General features: G+C 41.1%; 1 protein-coding gene and 1 long non-coding RNA gene across 10 annotated transcripts in view; one reads left to right on the top strand and one right to left on the bottom strand.

Annotated features, from left to right (window-relative positions):
- Nucleotides 1-20,900, bottom strand: part of NTM (neurotrimin) — a 935,659-nt gene that overhangs the window by 10,067 nt on the left and 904,692 nt on the right. For 7 of the 9 annotated variants that reach the window (XM_053203850.1, XM_053203853.1, XM_027036934.2 and 4 more), the window contains 4 exons: nt 11,763-11,897; nt 9,717-9,837; nt 5,154-5,305; nt 1,763-1,798 (listed from right to left, as the gene is read on the bottom strand). In XM_053203850.1, coding sequence (XP_053059825.1) covers nt 1,763-1,798; nt 5,154-5,305; nt 9,717-9,837; nt 11,763-11,897 — 444 coding nt within the window. The remainder of the gene's footprint in view (nt 1-1,762; nt 1,799-5,153; nt 5,306-9,716; nt 9,838-11,762; nt 11,898-20,900) is intronic. The other 2 variants (XM_015082689.3, XM_015082690.3) reach the window with 1 other exon arrangement.
- LOC113593257 (uncharacterized) lies at nt 1,556-5,747 on the top strand. The gene is made up of 3 exons (XR_003413352.2): nt 1,556-1,680; nt 3,698-3,839; nt 5,499-5,747. It is a non-coding gene; the product is annotated as an uncharacterized LOC113593257 (long non-coding RNA).

Raw genomic sequence — 20,900 nt, forward strand, 5'->3', positions numbered from 1 at the left:
GGACAGCTTTGTCTCAGCAGGTGGAGCCTGGTTATAAAGTGTCCTTCTCCTGCTCCAGTGCAGTGACAGAAGTGATTTGTTTGTTTCTGGTCTGTTTCATTATCATTGGCTCTGGTGTGGGACAATGCCCCTTCTGTCAGTTGAGTATACCTACAGGTAAATACTAACTCCTTAGCAACCACTACCTGTTTTACAAGTTCCTATTCCCTCTGAAAATAAAAAGCTAAGTGATCAGAATCACTTCTAAAAGCACATCCTGTAGCACTATCTGTCCTCACTCCAGTCCCTCATGCCTCCTCCTTTTCTCATTATTCTCATCTCCTAATGCTCTTAATTTGAGATCTTGGATCTCCTCATGCCAGGGTTTAATAAACATAAGTTGAATCATAAATTGAACCTGAATTCTTCCACTGACTTCACTTTTACTTTCTATTTCTTTGTTTCATTTTCTTGTTGGCAGTGCCTTACCATGGCACTCTACATTACTAAGGTGAAGAACGCAGCCCTGATTCTTTTTGTTGACAAAAGTATTTTTCCTTATCTGTCAAACAGCTTTCCCTGTAATTTATCTCCTTTCATCTCCTTCCCACCTTGCAAGTCTACTGTAAGATGGGACATCTTACAGATGGGAAGGGATGCAGGGGATGGGTGTGGGAGAAAGATCAGGGACTGGGGTGGAAGGTGGGTAAAGCCTCAAGCTGCCTTCCTGCTAGGCTACCCTATGATCAGCACCGTCCTCAGGAGGAAAACAGTAGCATGTGCCACATGGATTCCACTGCACCACTTGGGTAGTCTCACTCCTGCCCAAATGCTCAGTCTCAGTCTTAGAGAACCACCTCTGCTATGTTAGGGGACTCTGGTGAGTCACTTATATTGGTGGGCCTTTGAGAAAAATTGTGGCTGTGCAAAGAGAAGCAAGAGATGAAGGACTTTTATAGGGGAAGGGCTTGAGGTGGAATAGGATTTACGGGGCTGGAGAGAAGAGCTTGAATGAGTTAATTAACCCCTATGACGTTACACTGAAGGAAACTCTTGTCTTTCAGTTTGCATCTGGGGATTGGGCTTGAATGATTCAAAATGCACCTGGCAGTTTTCAAAGCCTTTTTAATATGCGTTTTCAGGTGAAAGTTGGAACAACTGTAAGGTAGATAAGACAGATCAATTTTATTTTATAGAAGAGGAAATGGAGTCTCAATAATGTTTAGTGGCATGCTCAAGAGCATGGAACTACCAAATGTCAGGCTCTGAACTCGATCCCAGTGGTATCCCACTCCCAGTCACTACTTATTGATTATCATGCATGCTGTACCCTGCCCATCTTCCTTTCTTGGAGAACCTCGCTTTGAATCAGCTGATGCATTTTAGGGAACACCTACATCTTCATGCATATGGTGTTTGCTTCTATTGCTCATGGGCCACTGAAGCTATGCAGGTTGCTATGAAAACTGCTCAGTGGGGCTGGACTGTTTTCCTACTGGTTCAGACTCATGCTGTCTATCTGCACACGGATCTCTGGGCTTTCAGATGTTAATGGTGTTTATTTTCTTTTCCCCCTCCAGGCCCTTCTGGGGAAGTGTGGGCAAGGTGTGAGCAGAGAAAGGACAGCTTCCCTGGGAGCTCTCTCAGCTCCAGTGACCTCCTTAGCTTCCCCTGGCACCCTCTAAGCAACTCCACAGACAGGTAATGTGGGTGGGGGAGGAGAAGGGGGATACTGGCAGAAGGGGGGAAGGGCAAAAAACCATAAAGCAAGGGGAATACTGACCTTGCAACAAAGTTGAGCTTGTAGGCTCATTTAGTTCTAAATCGGGTGAGGAACGTACAGGAGAGAAAAATGAAAACAAACACATATATTATATACAGTGGCTATATATTTGTCATATATAGTTTGTATACTGCTATTCACACACGTTTCTGAGGGATGGATAAATAAAGGAAGACACAAAAAACAAAGGCGGACAAGATGCAGCATGAGAAGCACTAAGGTGCCTTATGCTTCCATCCTTGGATGCCACGGTTGGAAAGTAACAGAGTTGGCTGCTCATACATTTACAGTGCTGTGCTGAGCTGGGGAACTGACATGGTAGCAAAGGACCAAAGTCCCTTTCCAGATGAGATTTCTGTCCCACATCTTACCCCCATTGTCTCACTTCGGGAGACCAAGTTCAGGAATTTCTGGTCCCATGGCACCATAGCAGGAACAAGGTGGCCCCAAGAACCATGGTGATTCAGCTTATGGGGGCCCCTGCTATCCTTGCAGTCTTAGGGATCAGGAGCATGATCTCATGGGTTCATGATAAGAAGGACCACCCTGCTCCATTTTGCTTAAGTACTATCAAAGATATGGCCACAATGGGACCTCCTAGCACAGCATTCCTCACTTCTCAACATTCAGGTCGCATGATGCACAACGTGCAGGTTGTGAAAAAGTTGGTGGCAAAATTGTGATAATGTAGCTGGCTTTCTGTGATGCTATAGAAGAATGGACTGCATCACAAAGTTCATATATTCGCATAACACAAATGCTACTTTCCCCTCACCCTAGTCTGCTTGATGGCTCTGGGCTGAGAGTCTGCTGATAATGGGAGATGACACAGAAAACTGCTATGTCTGTATTTGTCAAAAGGACTTATTGATGATGGGTGTCCATCAGGAATTTGGGGGCTGCAATGTCTGGACTAGCCTCAGAGAGAGCTGACAGGGTGAAAACACCCATCTTGCACACTAATGCCATTTTACTCCACCTTGCACACTTGTGCAAGTATATAGTATATAGTATATAGTATATAGTATATAGTATATAGTATATAGTATATAGTATATAGTTACTAGTTTCATGGAACTATGTTAGCCATGGAGCATTTCTGTGATGGGCTCCTCCTCACAAATGGCCTCTCAATTGAGGCTTAAAAAGTGCTTACTGTTAGATTAAATTTGGCAAATGTTCCATGCTTTTTCTCCCTCTTAGAGATTTAGCACGCAAAGAAAAGCTCTGAGGTCTCTGCATTAAAGAACATCCCTGCATGCACCCCATTCATCTCGGTTGACCCAGTCTTTCTAAACTTATATGAACACATAATTTCACTTTTTCTTTTATTTTTTAGAGAATCCTGGACTCCACAGAGCTGGCAATTGGAGGAATGTCCCAATGACACAGGGCAGAGGCAGACATAATGATGCTGGGGAGGCAGAGGTTCTAATTGCCACGCAGGGGTCAGCTGAGAAGAGCAGATTTATGGCACATGCTTCACTGTGTTCCTTGCCACAGACTCCAGTTATTTCACTCTTAAAGCTTGTGCCTTCTCCCTGTTCTCATCTTCAGATGGCTTAAGGGGAAGAGTCCAGGGAATTAGACAGTAGTGATAAAGCCAATTGCAAAACCATGCCATGCATCCAAATCAGAAGAGTGAGGAGGTCAGAGGAGGAGGAATACTGTTCACAGGAATGAGGGGCACTGTGGGTGGAGGGCAGGCCTGGGGAGGGGTGGGAGGCACAGCTGGGAGAGCCTCAGATTTGCAAGGCCAGGAAAGGAGGGGTCCATTCCTTTATAATCCTGGCCCTTTTGTTCATGCAGACAGACACCTGCCAGAAAGCCAGAAAAGCCTGACAAATGTGAGGGGCAATTATGACTATCCCTGTGTGAGAGATGTCAGACAGATCAATCACTCTAATCCCATCTCTGTCCATTCTGACCTACCAGGTCTGGGATCAAGGACAGTCTTCCCCTTCCCATCCCCCTTTGGATCAAGCTGGGCCTTGTTTTAAGTGCTGGACAGAAGGTGGGCCAAATGTGATTTGGAAGCCTAGATGGAACAATGGAGCAGCACAGGAGGGTTATTCGGGTAAGGCCGGATACACTGGGCTGTGGAGGGGGTGTGGTAGAGGCTGGGGGGTGAAATGAGGTACTTGAAGCTATGGGATTATCTGGGAGTTCTCAGAATAAAAGGAATTTATGTTCTTGCCAATTATCTGCTAACTTACTCCCTTTCCCTCCCCATCATATTCAAGAGTGCCTGCTACCATGGGAGACTAAGGGAATGGATTTGAAAAATTCTAAGCTACCTGACTTGGGATATGAAGGGATCTTCCCCAGAAAGCAACCAGATATTAACCATATGGCCTGTAGTACGAATCTGCATCTACTAAGTGATGAAAGCCATCACCGGATGCTTGGAGTCCTGCCTGATGACACACACCTAGACAGCCAGGCTCACTTGTATGTAGTTGCTTGAGACATCGCAGGTCTACAAGGGAGTTTGTTTGCTTTCTTCATTTGATTCTGGCACAAGTATAGTTGCCAGAGAGGTAATGAAAGCATAGAAATTTTCTGTGCATATATTACTCCCCCCCAAATAAATAGTTGTTTAATGAATTAATGCATGAATGACTATGTGGCTTCTGTTAGGATGGTGGCTTGGTTGGACAAATATATCTCAATCCAGTCAGACAATGCCCTTTGACATAAATGAAGACCTAGGGAAAACCCCCATTTTCTATTAATTCTCCCTCTGAAGCTAATATCATTCAGGATCCCAAGCCCTATGATTCCACTTTTATTTTTATTTTTATTTTTTAAATATGAAATTTATTGTCGAATTGGTTTCCATACAACACCCAGTGCTCATCCCAACAGGTGCCCTCCTCAATACCCATCTTTTATAAACAGAATCCAGTTTCTCCTGTGTCCCAACAACCCGGAAAAGGCTCAGCAATGGTAATGTTTTACACTGCTCTAGGGAACAAAGTATGAAAATAGCAAATGTTCCTCTCTGAGCGCTTTGCTATCACACCCAGTTGGAACCCTGATACCTCAGTTAGCTGAGGAGACCTTAAAGAGAAGAAAATTAAATGTCGCTTCAGCATCCCAACATCGTTTCTTCCCACTTCAGGGTTTTTCCATTTCAGAATAAAATGTGAACATTCTTTCTCATTTTCCTCTGCTACTAAGACCCATTTTCGTCCATGCAGTCATTTCTCTCTCTCTCTTTCTCTCTCTCTGTCTCCAACTCCCCCTCCTCTCTCTTTTCCATTCAACCCTGCCCAGCTGTTCCTGATTCTCTTCCACTTGCCGCTCTACCCCGGCCGTTCCTTCCAATTCCTCCTGTGCCATGCGACCCTTTCCTGCTCCTACTGCCCAACTCAGGGCTCAGTCTTACCAAATAGTGTGATGCTGGCATTGGTATGGCCCAACTTATTGGAGGCCACACAGGTGTAGTTCCCATAGTCATGTTCAGACACATTGAAGAAGATGAGTTTTGAGAGAAAAGGTCTGTTTTCCACTTTGACTCCCTTCTTTCCTTCAACCAGTCTGAGACAAACAAGAGAGACAAAAAAGAAGAAAAAAGGAGATGGTTATATTTTTCTCATAGGAGAAAGACTCTGGAATTAATGATCTTTTTATTGTCCATTTTCTGATGTTAGGAGGACTATTTTTCCCCCACTCAGCTATACAAGTTAACACACAATGATGCATACAATTGTATTTCTCTATTTGTACACAGGTGTCTGGAGACTCTCTTGGCACTACACAGATATTCACCAAGTTCTCTGAAGGCAGGTGCCTTCAACAACTCTAATGTGCCAGCTGTGAGACATTCAGACAGTATTATTCACTCAGTAGGTGCTCCAAGTGTGAACCTAATCGATGTTGATGATGGTGTTAATGAAGAAGATGATGATGGCAACCATAAAAATAAAAAAAAATTAAAAAAAAATCTCAGTCTTCAAAGAGAAGAACCTAAGGAGTTTGAAAGAACATGTTTTCAAGCACCTGGGTAATAAATGTTCTCTTACAGCTTGAGGCATTCTATAGATAATATCTTATTTTTGGTTATAAGAATCAGGGATCATTTTTAAGCAGGGTAGTCTGAAGGGCTTGAGAGACCAGTCTTCCCAGAGTATTATAGCAACTCAGTCTGGGAAATATTATGGATTCCTAAGAATATGACCCTATAGACTGGGCAGTTTCCCTGAGCAATCCATGATGGCAGCCCCATATACCACAAGGGTTCCCTTTGGTGGTAGGGGCTACTAAAGAAAGGCCACAGAGAGTTAATGGGGGAAAACAGATATACCTAGTAGACCATGGATACCACTACTGGACAGATGGTGAGGATAGGGGAATACTGCTCAGGGGTCAGTGGGGACACATCCTCCATCTCAGGACACTGTTGACAAAAATTCCTACTACCAATGCATGTCTACATAGAAATTATGAGACTAACTCTCTTCCTTTTTAGAACTCTGGAACATCCCATTTCAGAGAATGGGCTTTAAGCCAACCTTTTACATTCCCTGAAATAAAATGGTCTTCCTTGCCCAGAAGCTGAGTCTATGCTATGGGAAAGATAAAATGCTAGTGGGGAAAAAAAATCCTGAATGGAGGATCTCAGCAAACATGGTTTTAGGCCTGGTTGGGGCAGGATGTGTAGGAAGAAATGTCAGGGTAGATACATAATGGAACAGGCACAGGGGACAGGAATTGGGGCAAATGGCTGGTTTCAGAGTCATCACACTGAGAAAGATAATATTCAAGGCAGAATAGAAAGGGAAGCCCAGCAAGACAATGATGAGAAAGTGCTCCATAAACTATAAAATGTTATTCAATATACTGTATTTCTGTGGAGTTAGACATCGAGAACTCCTGCCTATCCCTGGGACCCAGCATGTTTTTGGCATAGAGGACAGCTGCTTTGTCATCATCTGAGGGGATTGTCTCTGTAGGACCACGGGACGATTCTCTCCACCATCCCTACCATGATCAGAGGAGAAAGCCATGTTCTGGCTTCAGTTCTCATGCAACATCTGTCTCCAGGGAAGTCAGAAGTTTGCATGAAGGAACTTGCTTGCTTTTCATTATGTAGATTTTCCTCTGAGAGCCTTTCTCTCTCCTAAGCTAGGGGCAGTGAACTGGCCTGAGTCCATGGACTTCATTAAAATGTGAGCACTGTAGGAATGGAATGAGTCATCCGGCTGTGCTGCCAGACGCCACTGTTATATTTCCAGCTTGTTATGTAGATATTGATCCTCTAGGAGGTGCTGTCTAAAGAAGGCTCTACAGCCACCGACCAGGAGGTTTTCAGAGAGCCTGTCAAGTGTATTGATCCCATTTGCCATTTTGACACTATTCCTGGGCTGGGGAGGAAGCCTTCACATCAGAACCAAACTGTGAATTAGATTTCAGCTCTGCAGTGGGGAGAGACACTTACCCGAAGCAGGTTACTACTTGACAGCTCTGAAATGTCTTTAGTTAAAAGCAGGGTGGGGTGGCGAGCCATTCTTTGCAGCACTTTGCAGCTTCTAGGGCGACAGACTTGCCTTTTCTCTGTGTGGTCACACTTTTCCCCCATCCCAAACTGCTCCCAGGCTTTGTGTTTTGTTTTGTTTTGTTTTGTTTTGTTTTGTTTTGTTTTTTAATGAACCTGAGGCTTTTCATTGGCTCATGCCCCCATGGATGGGTGGCTGTTATTACACACAGCATCCTATTTCCTCTCCTTTTCATTGATGATACATGCAGTGGCATGTCATTCAGTAGTGCTAGTGTGTGGACAAAGAGACTTCTACCCAAATTTTGAGAAAACCGCCTGTCCCCATCATATTGACTCCTTTGATTTGCCTCAGAAGTCCACCCATCTCACTGGAATAGGAGCTAGGGTAGAGCTGTTCTTTCCCCAGGGATATCCGACTAGAGGAGGTTGCCTGCCAGCCTCAGGGGCACAGGAAGGACTGGCATGGACAAGGATCTCAGAGCCAGAGATGTTCAGGCTGAGCTGGGTGTCAGGAAGGCAGACAACTCCACTCAGTAGGAGAACACTGGAAATACATAAATGCAGAGCACATAGAAAACTGACCAGAATCAATTAAAGGGGAAAAAAGAGCCCCATGAGAAGAGCTTGGACAGAGGAGGAGTCAAGGCCGCCTGAGCCAGGGTTTTCTGAAGCCTCCCCCCCCCCGCCCCAGTGACATAATTGGGCTTTCTCCTCCTGGGTTAATAACGCATAGGCAGCAGCACCTCTGGTGACAAAGTGTGTAAAGCAGACTTTCCTTTTTTGGCCATTTTTGCCTATGGTCTGTTCTAATTTCCTCCACATATTATAAGATCTTACCTTCCCCTATGTTTCTTTTTAATGTTTATTTATTTATTTTTGAGAGAGCACAAGTGGGAAAGGAGCAGAGAGAGAGAGGAAGACACAGAATCTGAAATAGGCTCCAGGCTCCGAGCTGTCAGCACAGAGCCCAATGCAGGGCTTGAACCCACAAACCATGAGATCATGACCTGAACCGAAATCTTGGATGCTTAACCGATTGAGCCAACCCAGGTGACCCTCCCCTACATTTTTTTTTTGAATTTTTCTTTCATAAAGTATCTAAAAAAGATGCTTCTGATTAGTTTGTGGGAAGATCTGGACAACCGAAGGTTCAGGAACTGGGTGTTCAGCTCCATGTATTTTGCTATTGGTTTTTGTTTTTGTTTTTGTTTTTGTTTTTCCTGATACTAAGATTATTATAGGAAAGGGGAGGGACAAATGAAGCAGGACTTGCAATAAAGCTATTTATTGGGAAATGCTACTCCCTTATGCCTGATTCCGGATTCTTAGAAGAAGGGAGAAGCCAGCTATTTCTTCTTATCTCTTCATGTGTTTTTTTTTTCCTTTCTGCCTTCATTCTTTTCATCTATAAAGACCTCATAAAGAAAGAAACACTGAAGGTGTTCTAAATAGTACGGACAACAGCTGGGTCACTCCTGGCCTGGAACTGCTCAGTGTTCTCACAATTACCATCTTTGCTGTTTTTCTTACTAGCTTCTCAGTCTCTGTAAAGCCTTCCTTCTCCACCCCATACACACCTCGGACTTTTTTTGCATCATCCTGTCCCCATTTTTTATTAGTGTTTTGAACATGGACAGCTCTTGCACATTTATTTGTTGTTCATCCACCTTAAAATAGCTCTTTGATAACAGTAATTGTCATGTTGCCTGGCTGTTCTGAGCTGCTGAACCCTGTGCTAACTTGCCATTTGATAACTCCTCACAATGACAATCTTCAGTGAATCACAACAAAAATCCCGATGAGGGCTGCAACAATGGGAGGGAAGGGAATAGTCCCCTTTCTTTTCTTTTACCTTGAAGGAACAACTTGGGCACAAAGGGAGGGCAAATCGGGTCATAGACTCCTCTCTACACCACCACCGATGGTGTCTGGAAGTGAACTGGAGACCTGCTAACTTATTGGCCACTCCCAGAGCCCCATGAATATTCCAGGCTTCTTAATGCAAACCTGAGAATGTGTTAAAAATAGGTTCAGGCAGAATGCGTTATTTTCTTGCCCTATTAAAAAAAAGAAAGAAAAGAAAGAAAAGAAGAAAAGAAAAGAAAGAAAAGGAAAGGAAAGGAAAGGGAAAAAAAGAAAAGAAAAGAAAAGAAAAGAAAAGAACAGAACACAGGCCTTACAAGGCTTCTGGTGGCCTTTCTTTGAGATTTTGCTTTCCTAAAAAAATGTTTTCTTTCAGGCCCATTGATTGGCGAGTGCTAACTCTGTATGGAAATGTTAAAAACCTATCTGAAAATCATTAATATTCAGAATATATGCTCCCCTCTCCTTGATAGCTAGCTGGAACTAGAAGAAGATTTTTCAGAAATTCATTTGTAACAATATGGAGTCAGGAACCTGGAAAAACTTTCTTCCCCTTGGGGGCAGGTAAGAGACGGAAGGGGTCTTTACCTTTTGTCATCCTTGTACCACTGGAATTCTGCTGAGGGAACTGCTGAGGCCTCACACTGCAGAGTCCCCTTCTGTCCCACAGGGACGCCTGTCCCCTTAGCTTCTGAAATGTATGGTGGATCTGCAGAGAGAAGATGTCCCGGAGCATTTTACAATGCATCCTAAAATGAGGCAGGCCGCCTCATTCACTGGCTTTGTTTTTTCCTCCCTGTTCTACCTCTGCTTGCTTGAGCTGACAAATTGATACACAAATTGAGCCCGAAAGTGAAACCACTCAACACCTTGCTAAGGAAAAGCGTGTCTTCCGAGCATGTATTGCTTCTGTTTCCCTCTGTGCAGAGGTGGAAAGCCCAGGTATTCAGGCATATTTCCTGTTTAAACTTTTTAACTTTCATAGGAGAATGGGAGCCCATCAACCCTAAACTCCTTTAATCAGCTTTATAGAATTTCTGCACACCGGGTTCTTGCCCGAGTATATAACCTCGAACTATTCAATTCCCATCAAAACCTCAGTTTCAAGAAATAATATTCATGGAGAATTGCCTGAAGGGTAGACAGATCAGTCATTCTTCCAGGTATTCTAAAATGGATCCCTGAATCAAGCCAGACCAAACTAGACCTATAAACTTGGCCTGCGTTCATTTGAAGTCTTTACCTAACTACCCTTGGCAATTCCAACAGTTTGCATTGAAGTACATTATGAAAAACAGGCATAATAAACTTGGCATTCTATTTATTGCAGAAATACTGTGTGTGATGTTGTTGACTATATCTCAAAGTGATCTATTTGTGGAGATACTAAAGAGAAATTTCTCTTGGGTTTCAGTACCAGAAAAAGCAGTGTTTCTCCCAGGCAACTGGTTTGCTTTCATCTTATGGACATAAACCTTAAAACAGATAATGTTTTCCCTCTTTGATTTCACAACTCAAAGCCAAATTCTGCACCTGCATCTACCCACCTTGTGGTATATCATTTCTGTGCTGATTTACCCTTTATTTTCCTAAATTGGTTTGCCTTTGCTCATATCCTCTTACTCTTCAGGTCAATTTTTATTACCTGCAAGTCATTTTAAGTTCCTTTAAAAAATCGGTGATGAAATTTTTGGTATAAAAAATGGTAGCATTATTATACCTATTTCCTTGCTTCTTAAAGTGCCGCATATTAATTAGGTTCAAATTGTAAGAGAAAGCAAAATATTAAAGAATGAGTAATCACCAAGGCACAATATTCTCCCTGCACTTCCATTTCACCCAAGTTTTGAAAAGGAAAGGCTTCTTGTCTGGTGGTTTAGTTCTTGGGTTCTACACTGTTATAAGACTTCTTAAAATGAGCAAAGCAGAGAAACCTTTAAAAATGTCTTAGAGAAAATCAATGTATACTATGAGGAATCAAGAGGGGAGAGGGTGGGAGAGAGGTGGGGAAGTTGAGTAGAGTCAATGTCAGAGAGAATCTGGGTGGTTGATAAGAAAGAATGAGGGTACTAGAGCAGTGGCTTCCAAAAGTTTTGGATTCTGTACCTCTACTAGTCAAAACAGGTTTTGAGATGCACCCTCTAATATGTGTATGCTTATCTATATTTAAATTATGAATGTGTACTTTGTACATCAACATATATACATCACAAAATGTATGAGGCCATGTAAATGTACCATAAATTTATCATAAATTTCCTTCATATACACAGGTTTGCTCCCCACTATGGATATGGCTGGTCTAGAGAGTGAGGAGCTTGGGAACATAAGGAGTAAAGTATGGGAAAAATTGGGATTCAAAGACATATTTCTATCAATTTTGCATTGAAATCCATTTGATGATCTTCTAAGAATACAAGTCATGTTTGGGATTATATTAAGTTATTTTCAGCTACAATTATTTTTAAAACTAGAATTTTGACTTCTTTCTCTTAAAAGCAGAGAATGGACGATGATATGGCATTATTTCCCATCCTGAGTGAGCAGCTGGCTATGTGATCCAGCTCTTTGTTGTGGCCATGCCAACAGCCAGACTCACACACATGCAGGGTGAGGGTTCCTGAGACCACTTACAGTTCACGGTGACCTTGACTCTCCGGACCACTGGTGCAGCCACATCATTCGAGGCACTGCACTCATAGTCCCCCGACTGCTCCCGTGTGATGCCCTGGATTTCCAGGTATTCGTCTTCACTCACAAAGCCCACAGCTGCAGGAGAGGTTATGGTGAGAAAACACACACACACGCACACACACACACACACACACACACACACACACACCAAAGGTATAAACTTATAAAACAAGGTATAAAATGGTTATGTCTGCAGAGAATTGTGCCATTTCCAAGTTCAGATTCTTGGGAACAATGTCTATTCTCGTTCCCTCACTCATGGCCCCCCACTATTGCTTCCTTCATCAACTTCTCTTAGTTCCCCAGTGGACCAGCTGAAATGTTTGTGTTCCTATTTAGACTAAACACCGAGCCTAGAGAATTAGTGGTCCTCGATAAGTGATTAATAATTTTGACATTTACACTGCCCGAATATTACCAAGCAATGGGGCTCTGGGATCTGAGTTAGGCACCTCAGGTGAATATTAACTCTTTCTGATTTCAAGGTATCACTGAGGTTGAACTTTGAAGTGTAGAGCTGAACACTGAATCCCAGACCATGAGTCAATTAAAAATACCACACTAGTTGTCACACACATACGCGCGCGTGCACATACACACACATAGACATGACACAAAAGGCAGTGGAGACACTAATAAAATGAATTTAAATTCCTGTTTTTAAATTTAGACTTCAATAAGATCAGCAAAGATCAGTTTTCTAAACTTGGACCTGCTGGAGCTTTTGTGTAGAAGATTCTAAAGACAAACCAACAACAAGGATTCCACACTCTAACCACAAATATGGAAGAAAGTCAAGACCAAGAAGACATGGCTGCAAATCTTGCTGTCTTGTCACTACCCTGACACTCAGTTTCTCTATTGAAAAATTATAAATAACAATACCAACCCACTACCTACTGGCTTCCTACCTAAACACTAGCCATGAGCACTGGCAATGGAAAGACCATAAAGTTAAAGCCTAGAAGACTGATTTCACAGTTCTCTCCCATAGTCACCTTGAACTTCAGCCTACTTGTGGAAAGGCAATGGAGAAAAAAAAAAGGAACTGTTTATATCCCACCATTATCCTGCCTTATCTGTTAAGTAAAGATAATTAACATGATGATATATTTTATCATGTAAACTGGGATACTTTTAAGAGTAAAAGTGGTGCTATTAATAGTTACTATAGAGGAATAAGCATAAATTGATATTATCCCTGGCAACTGAGAGACATTTCCCAGGCAGGTTATGCATACAGTCCTATTACCTCACAGGGTTGTTTGGAATAACATGAATATATATATATATATATATATATATATATATATATATATATATATATGTGTGTGTGTGTGTGTGTGTGTGTGTGTGTGTGTGTGTGTGTGTGTATGAAAGCATTCTGAAAACTCTCACATGCTGTATACCTGTTCCTTTAGGTAGTAAGCCTATAATCCTCTGGGAGGCACAGATTCAGGTGGAGTGAAACTATTTTACTGTGAGTGGTCCACATCAGTGGAAAGGAAACAAAGGAGCATTTCTTTCCAGGTGAAAAAAAAAAAAACCTGCATAATGCCACATGGATCTGCTGATCCAAAGCATGAAAAATGACAATAGTAAGAAACTATTATAATACAAAGAATGATCCATGTGGTATGTAAGTTACCATTGTATTTGTTCTGTGACGTTGTTACATTGTTTTGTCAAGATAACAGTAATAACAATGACAGCAATAAGAAAATGACTTCCTTGCAAAGAGGGGCCACTACCTGCCCAACACTGTCACCACTGCTTGGTCATAAGAAGTCTGTGTCACCGTTGAGTAACAAGTACAACAAGTGCACTCTTCTTCATGCCATATGTGTAGAAACTCTAGATGCATAGAAAATCTCTTGCCTCTACTCCCGACTAGAGAGCAAAAAAACAGTCTATAATCTATTACCACAATCAACCAAGAATTATTAATTCACAAGAAGAACCAGGGACACATTAATAAGTAAGACACAGAACCAAAAAGTCCAGGCTATGGAGATGACAATCAATATTAACCCATAGAGACTCACAGTCCAAATCATTAAGAAATTTCTAATTATTAATGGTAGGTGTTTTTTAAGTTTACTTATTTATTTTGAGAGAGAGAGAGAGCATGAGCAGGGGAGGGAAAGAGAGAGGGAGAGACAAAATCCCAAGGAGGCTCCTCACTGTCAGCACAGAGTCTGAAGGACTAGAAATCATGAGCTATGAGATCATGAGCTGAGCTGAAACAAAGAGTCATATGCTTAACTGACTGAACCACCCAGGTGTCCCAAAAGGTAGCTTTTTTGTTATTGCTCTTTTAACCATCTTGAGGGGAACAAGTATTAACCTTGATTTGAGGAAGAGTGTAGCAAACAAGAAGAAAAGGTTTAAATGAAAAACTTGTGATTCCTTTTATGTTGTCATTGTTTATTTTCTACCAACCTCAAGCCCACATTTGTCAGATCTTTTCCAGCTAGAATGCTATAATTACTGTGCAAAGCATCTCAGAGACCAGTGTCACACTTAATAATCCCATTAATTTTAAATGGTAGTCCTTGGTACATATGTGTGGCAATTGGTGTCATATTTTAATTAGGCTTGCCCTACACCATCTGAAATTAATAATAGCTCGAATTACCAATGTAATTTATAAATTAACAGTGCCGTAGCATTAGGAAATAAATTAGCTCTGGACAGCTGTTTCTGGATTGAGCTCCAGTGCCGGATCAGTGATTTGTAGGACCTCACATCTCCTGGGAGGCCATGTACTATACCACCAAAGCAAGGAAACAAAATGACACAGGGGTATCTTAATCTCTTCTTCTTCTCTCCAACGAGATGCCAAGCATGGTTTTTAATTTTACCATCCAAATATGTTCTTGTGTGACCACAGTAAGATTTACAAGGACCAAGCTTGGATGAGCTCGTTATATGGACATCTAAATTGAGAAGCAGGTCTGGGGAATTACAGTCTCAAATGAAAGCACATAAATATTAGATTAATTAAAATTAAGAATTCATCAAGCTTTCTGTGGGGACATGTGTATTAGCGTATGTGTAATTTTATACATGAATATCAGGCAATCTTGTGTAGGGAAGAAAGTTGGATGGCTTAAGACTTGGGGAAGCCGTATGTTCTCCATTGATCCAGATTTCTATTAACAGAGAGAAGGGATTTACACTTAAGTCATCCTGCAAAGAGCAGTGAGGCTTAATTTTACTATCACATGTTCTCCAGACCAAATGTAGAATTATAGGAAAACCACAATGAGTCCATTGCTTACCAATTATTATATTTACACTTTCTGATAAAATTGGGTAAAACATGTGAAAAGTAATTTGTATAGTACAATGCTTCACACATTTTAGCTTCCACTGTTACTATTTTCCCTTTTCTCTTAAATATGCTTCTTTCTCTAGTAGAAGCATGGATAGTGAAACCAGAGAGAAAAAGATCAGTATATGCATAATGGATTATACTTTGAACCACCAGAAATGAAATTCTTATACTTGCTGTTTAAAACAAATGAAGAATTAAACAAACAAAAAATCCTAAGTTGAAGTTTACAGAGTTGATGATTGAATTTATAGATTTAATGATTCAAGGAGTTTTCTTTTTAATAGCACTTGTGCTCTGGCTGTAAATGATCAATGCTTTATCACTCACATGAGGAACTCACAAAGAATGTGGGGTGGGGGAAGCAGATAAGCAGAGCATACTTTAAAGTGCATTTAAAGTGCTAAAGGAAATTCTTGGTTAAGAACTACCAGTGGGAAAGGGGCAAATCACTTGATAAAACTCTATGAAAAGAAACCCTTCATGGTCAATAGCTTCTCATTTGTAAGTCTTTCCTTTCCAAAGAAAACACATCCCTCGGTGGGAATGACACACTCATCTTCCTAAAATACCCCCTCTATCATGTCACACCTCTTCAGACACTAAAAATGGCTCCCTATTTTCTGTAATATCAAACACAAACTCCACTGCTTTATCAAAGCCCTTCATAAAGAAGCCCCAATCTACTCCTCCCAGCTCATCTCACATCTGTGCTGTGAGGAAGGCAATACGTCATCAGGATTAAAAGCAAATTTTGGTATCAGACAAACCCAATCCTCTACTTCAAGTTTCCTGAAGAGTTAACTTACCTGACTCCCTTGTGCCAGCATTGCTTCCTCTCTACAACTCAGTTATCAGACCCCAAGAGGTACTTTGAAGATGGAATGCATGCACAATGCAGCTAGCACACTGAAAGGCACGTGATACATTTTTGCAGGTGTTAGTACTGTCACCACTGTTGTCTCTACCACTGCTGTCACAGCTTTTGAGCCAGGCCATGCTATTTTTCATCTTGGACAAATATCTTCATTCTTTTTGCATAGGTTGCATCTGTCACTCAGAGAGCTATATTCTTCCTGTCATTAAAGCAGACACCATCTAGATTTCAAATTCTAATTCTTCCATGAGAACTCCATTAGGGGTTGAACTGTGTCTCCCTTACCATCCTGTCCGTAATAGCAGAATGTGACATTATTTGGAAATAGAGTCTTTATAAAGGTAATCAAATTAAAGTGAGGACTTAGGGTGGGCCCTAATCCAGAGTGCCTGGTATCCTCATAGATAGGGGAACACTGGAGACAGGCACAGAGCAAATACCATGGGAAGACAATGGGGGAAAGATAGCCATGTGACCATAGTGATGCCTCTACAGGCCAAGGAAAGTCAAGGATTGCTGGCCAACCACAGAAGCTAGGACAAAGTAAGATTCTCCCCTATAGTTAGAGAGAACATACGCAAGCTGACACCTTGATTTTGGACTTCTGGCCCTCAGAACTGTGAGACAACACATTTGTGTTATTTAAGCCATCTAGTTTGGGCTACTTTGTTATGGCACTCTTAGAAAACTCCCAGACTCCCATCTGTCTCCTGTCAGTGCCTATGGCTGTCCTGCACTCTTGTTGTACGTAGAGCTCTTCTAGGCTTTAAAACCATAAGAAAATTAAACTTAAAAGCTTAAAGAGATATTAGTAATTATATAATGTCATACTTGCTATATTAGGACATAGTCTGATTTCAGTAAAATTCCCTAGAATAGTTGTTTAAATATAGATTTCTAGATCCCATCCACACCTATTAAATCAGAATCTTCTGGAATGAGGAGTTTTAATTTTACTAGGAAATTGTCACATACAGCCGAGTTTGGGAATTAATGATATTGTTAAATCCTTATATCTTAATGTGGGGAACTGCAGTGCAGAGGGGTTCATGTCTGGTTAGTGATGGAACCCACCAGGTCTCTTGATGTCCAATCCACAGCTCCTGGAACTAAAACAGTATTTTGTAATGACTGTTTTATGCTGTATGCACTGGTTTTATTTTCCAGTGCAAATGAAACTGACAGTAGAAACCAAATCTTGGATATCTCTGGCTTTCAAGCACCTAGGAAAGTAGTTTACATAATCTGAAATTTGTCAACTGATTTTTAATAAAATGATTGACTGATAGGCTCAGAACTATGGGTTGAGTTCTATTAAAAAAAAAAAAAAAGTCAGGAGCTCCACGTTGCTTACCTAATCTTCATTGGCTCTATTCCCAAGACGGTGCCACTTCTGGAAATCGTTCTTAGCACAATATTTGTATTTCCTGACTTTAAAAAATACCATCACTATTAGTGTTCTAACAAAACAGACTTTCTTTAAATATGTGATTTTAAAAGGTTTATTGAGTGTTTAGTATAATTTATATTTAGTCTCGGGCCAATTATTTCCTCAGAGGAATGCATTCTTAATTTAAAAATGTAGATCAATGAGGAAGTATGATTTATCTAACAGAGTTTGTTTTACAGCCAACTTTTCAGGAACACAGCTATTTCGTGAAGTGGAATCTGACACCCCAAGCAGTGAAATGAAGCAAGTTGGAAATGTGATTACACCTGTCTCTCAATCCCTAGAGTGGTTTCACATTGTCCAAAGGCTTGAGCTCAGCAGTTTTTAACAAATCAAATGACAAAAACTGCCCTGTATAAGTGATACCCATGTGGAAAAGAAAACCCCAAGTTTCTGACTCCATATATTGGGTGTTAAAAACCTTTATAACTGAAAAATAATAATAGCCACAATTATCATTTTTATTGCACCCAAGAATAAGCTTGTCAGGAGAACAGCTGTAGCTATTGGAGAGGAGAGGGCACAGCTGTTTCCTTACTTAATATTTTTATAGCATATATACCAGCTGAGATAAAAATCATGGGACCTCAGAAACTGAAAAAAAAACCACACAGAACACAGACTCCCAGAATTTGAGACTTGGATTTTTATTTTTAATTTAGGTCCAAATACTATAACTAGTTTAGTACTAGGCTAGTACTCTTGCTACTGCTCTCTTTCTTGGTTTCCATCAGGATGTTCCTATTACACTCAGACTGGGCTTCAGAGACAGTTGTTTACATGACTGCTTGGCTGGGGTCCCTCTGGGGCATTTATTATGAGCTGACCAGCATGGGAGGTTTTGTGTTTTTATGGGGAAAAACATGGTCTGTTCAGACACTAGGAGGTAGGGTGGACAAAAGCCATGTGACAGAGGTACGGTTACTGTTCTGCAACACCAATTTCTGCAAGCAGAGAAAATGGTTACAGAGTCCAAGGTTAGAGTCAGAAACTACAGAAGATGTGTTCATGAATGAGTTGGAAGTGGGTGGTGCTGCTGTGAGATCCAGGGTCAATATCTGCCAATGAAGAGGGGAAGTCCTTCCTCATCCTCCAGCACCTGAGAACTCAGTGCAGGCTGGACTGTGAGCTCACAACCAACAACCACTGAGAACAGAGGCTCGTTCTATGTCAGCAGAGGCAAAGGAAAGGGGCTTTACTGAGGGGACAGGGAGCAGAACATGAGGATACTTATATTTGAACACGTGGCAGCGACTCCAAGAACTAAGCAGAGGAGACACTGAGATACTGCTGGAGATTTCTGGGCTTGCAGCTGGGCCCAGAGAGCCATACTGACATGGCACTGATGTAATCCTTGTGCTGTGGGGCCAGGCTAGGGACACGTAGGCTGCACAAAGACTCTAGACAGCAATACCTATGGCAAGTGGGTGAGATTATGATATTAAAAAGCATATCCAAACATAGTAACAGTACTAGTTTGTCCACACAGAATAGCCCCTAAGTGTCTGATGTTATGCTGAAGAGCTGATCACAGATATCAGCACCATTGGCTTGACTGCTCTGCGGGCAGGGCTGAGTTCCCATGACCTAACGTCAGCCCCATAGAACACACTGGTGGATAGTTCCCATCTCTGTGCTTCACATTCCTCCTCTGTAAAATGGGGCAAACAGTGCTACCTTATAGTATTAAATAAGTAAATATGTGTAAAGTACTTAGAACATAGTAAGTTCTCATTAGGTGCTAGCTATTACTGATACCACAACTCTGAGCACATTTTAATATACAAGATCCTCGATACAAGAAAATCTCAATGAAGAAGTGAAAGAATAAGATCTCTGCTTTTCTAGTAGGAATTTAATAGTAATAAACTTTATGAAGGATTCACCAAAGATCCTTTAACTAAAAAGTTCTACTCCCTTCACTTAAAATAGGATTTGACTTAGAAGGGATACAGTTTCTCAGGATCATTTCTTCTAGGAAAGCTGGTGTAGCTGCATAGCCCATGTGAGACCTGCTGAGAGCTTGAGAAATGTCTCTATGTAAGTATACACACACACTCACATATATATATATATAATTTATATAACATAAATATATGTTAAATAACATAAAGGCTCCTAAGATATATATATATATCTTTCTCTTCGACACTTCCTTTGGGTACAGATAATATGACTGGCAGAAAAGTCTGAATGAGCGAATTTATAAGATCTCTTTCAGAAAAAAATGTTCTAGAGAGTGCAAACCTGCTTTTACTTGGTATAACATTGAGGTACAGCCTCAGTCTTTTAGAAAGTTATTCTTGGTACCAACATAGGGACCATGTTTGGGAAATGAGACAAACTGACTTGTTCTAAATAGCTGGCTTCCACTATATGAGAGCTCTTCCTTAAACATGTTAGTGTTTGTTGCTAGTGAGCTGGGAACTAAAACTGCAGAATGTACACTCTATGTATGGCAACGTCTCCAAGCCAGTCTCAGATCTGTATCTGTGTCACATGGCCTCTTCTTACACCTGTGAAAATTATCTCATCCTTTCCCTCAGCTTTCTGTTAGAGACCTAAGAACTGGTTGTTCTGAGCAACTCCAGCTGGTCACAGCACCTCTTGTACCACATTCTACACACAGAAGATATCATTCCCCAGACAGCTTCACTGTTCATGACCTTCTCTGCTTAAGATGAGAATGCAAACTGAGACTTTAAAAATTAATCTATTAACCTGATTCCATCATAAAGTGATAGAGATCCAATAAAAACATTACATACACTGATGCCAACTATAAATTTCATGTCTATCTATCTATCTATCTATCTATCATCTATCTATCATCTATCTATATTTATCTATCTATCTGCCTATCTATCAATCTATTATCTACCAGCAAAGATAACAGAGAGACAATTAGCATAGATCCTAGCATATATTAAGAATTTATCTTATAGATAAAACTGAATATATGTTTGTTGTTTGAATATGTATGAATATACATATATAAAAATGTAATATATTATTATACGGATATAAAGAGGGGAAAAAAAGAAAAAGAATTCCGTTAATTTTTGATTAGGAAACTTTCTTGGAATAATCATAAACTTTGTATTAAGTTTATGAGCTGAAGCCCAAAATGTAATTATATGAAAATGAGCCCTGGGACTCCACAGGGCCGAGCCCTGTGTATCTCTGAGGCCTATCTCCTCCCTTAATGATATGACACTAGTTCTCTGTGCAGATGCGGCTTTGGCAGCCGCCTGGGCCCTGGGAGTTGTGTGCTCTTCTGTGAGCCTTTGCATGAAGCCTGTCAGCTAGGTTTTGCATGCAGACCCTCTATTATGGGTGATGATATCAGAGTCAGAAAGCACACAGCTGGATGTTTGGAGTTTGCAGCTTGATGTCTGGAACCTGGGTATTTGC

Source organism: Acinonyx jubatus, chromosome D1 (assembly GCF_027475565.1).
Source record: "Acinonyx jubatus isolate Ajub_Pintada_27869175 chromosome D1, VMU_Ajub_asm_v1.0, whole genome shotgun sequence".
NCBI lineage: Eukaryota > Metazoa > Chordata > Mammalia > Carnivora > Felidae > Acinonyx > Acinonyx jubatus.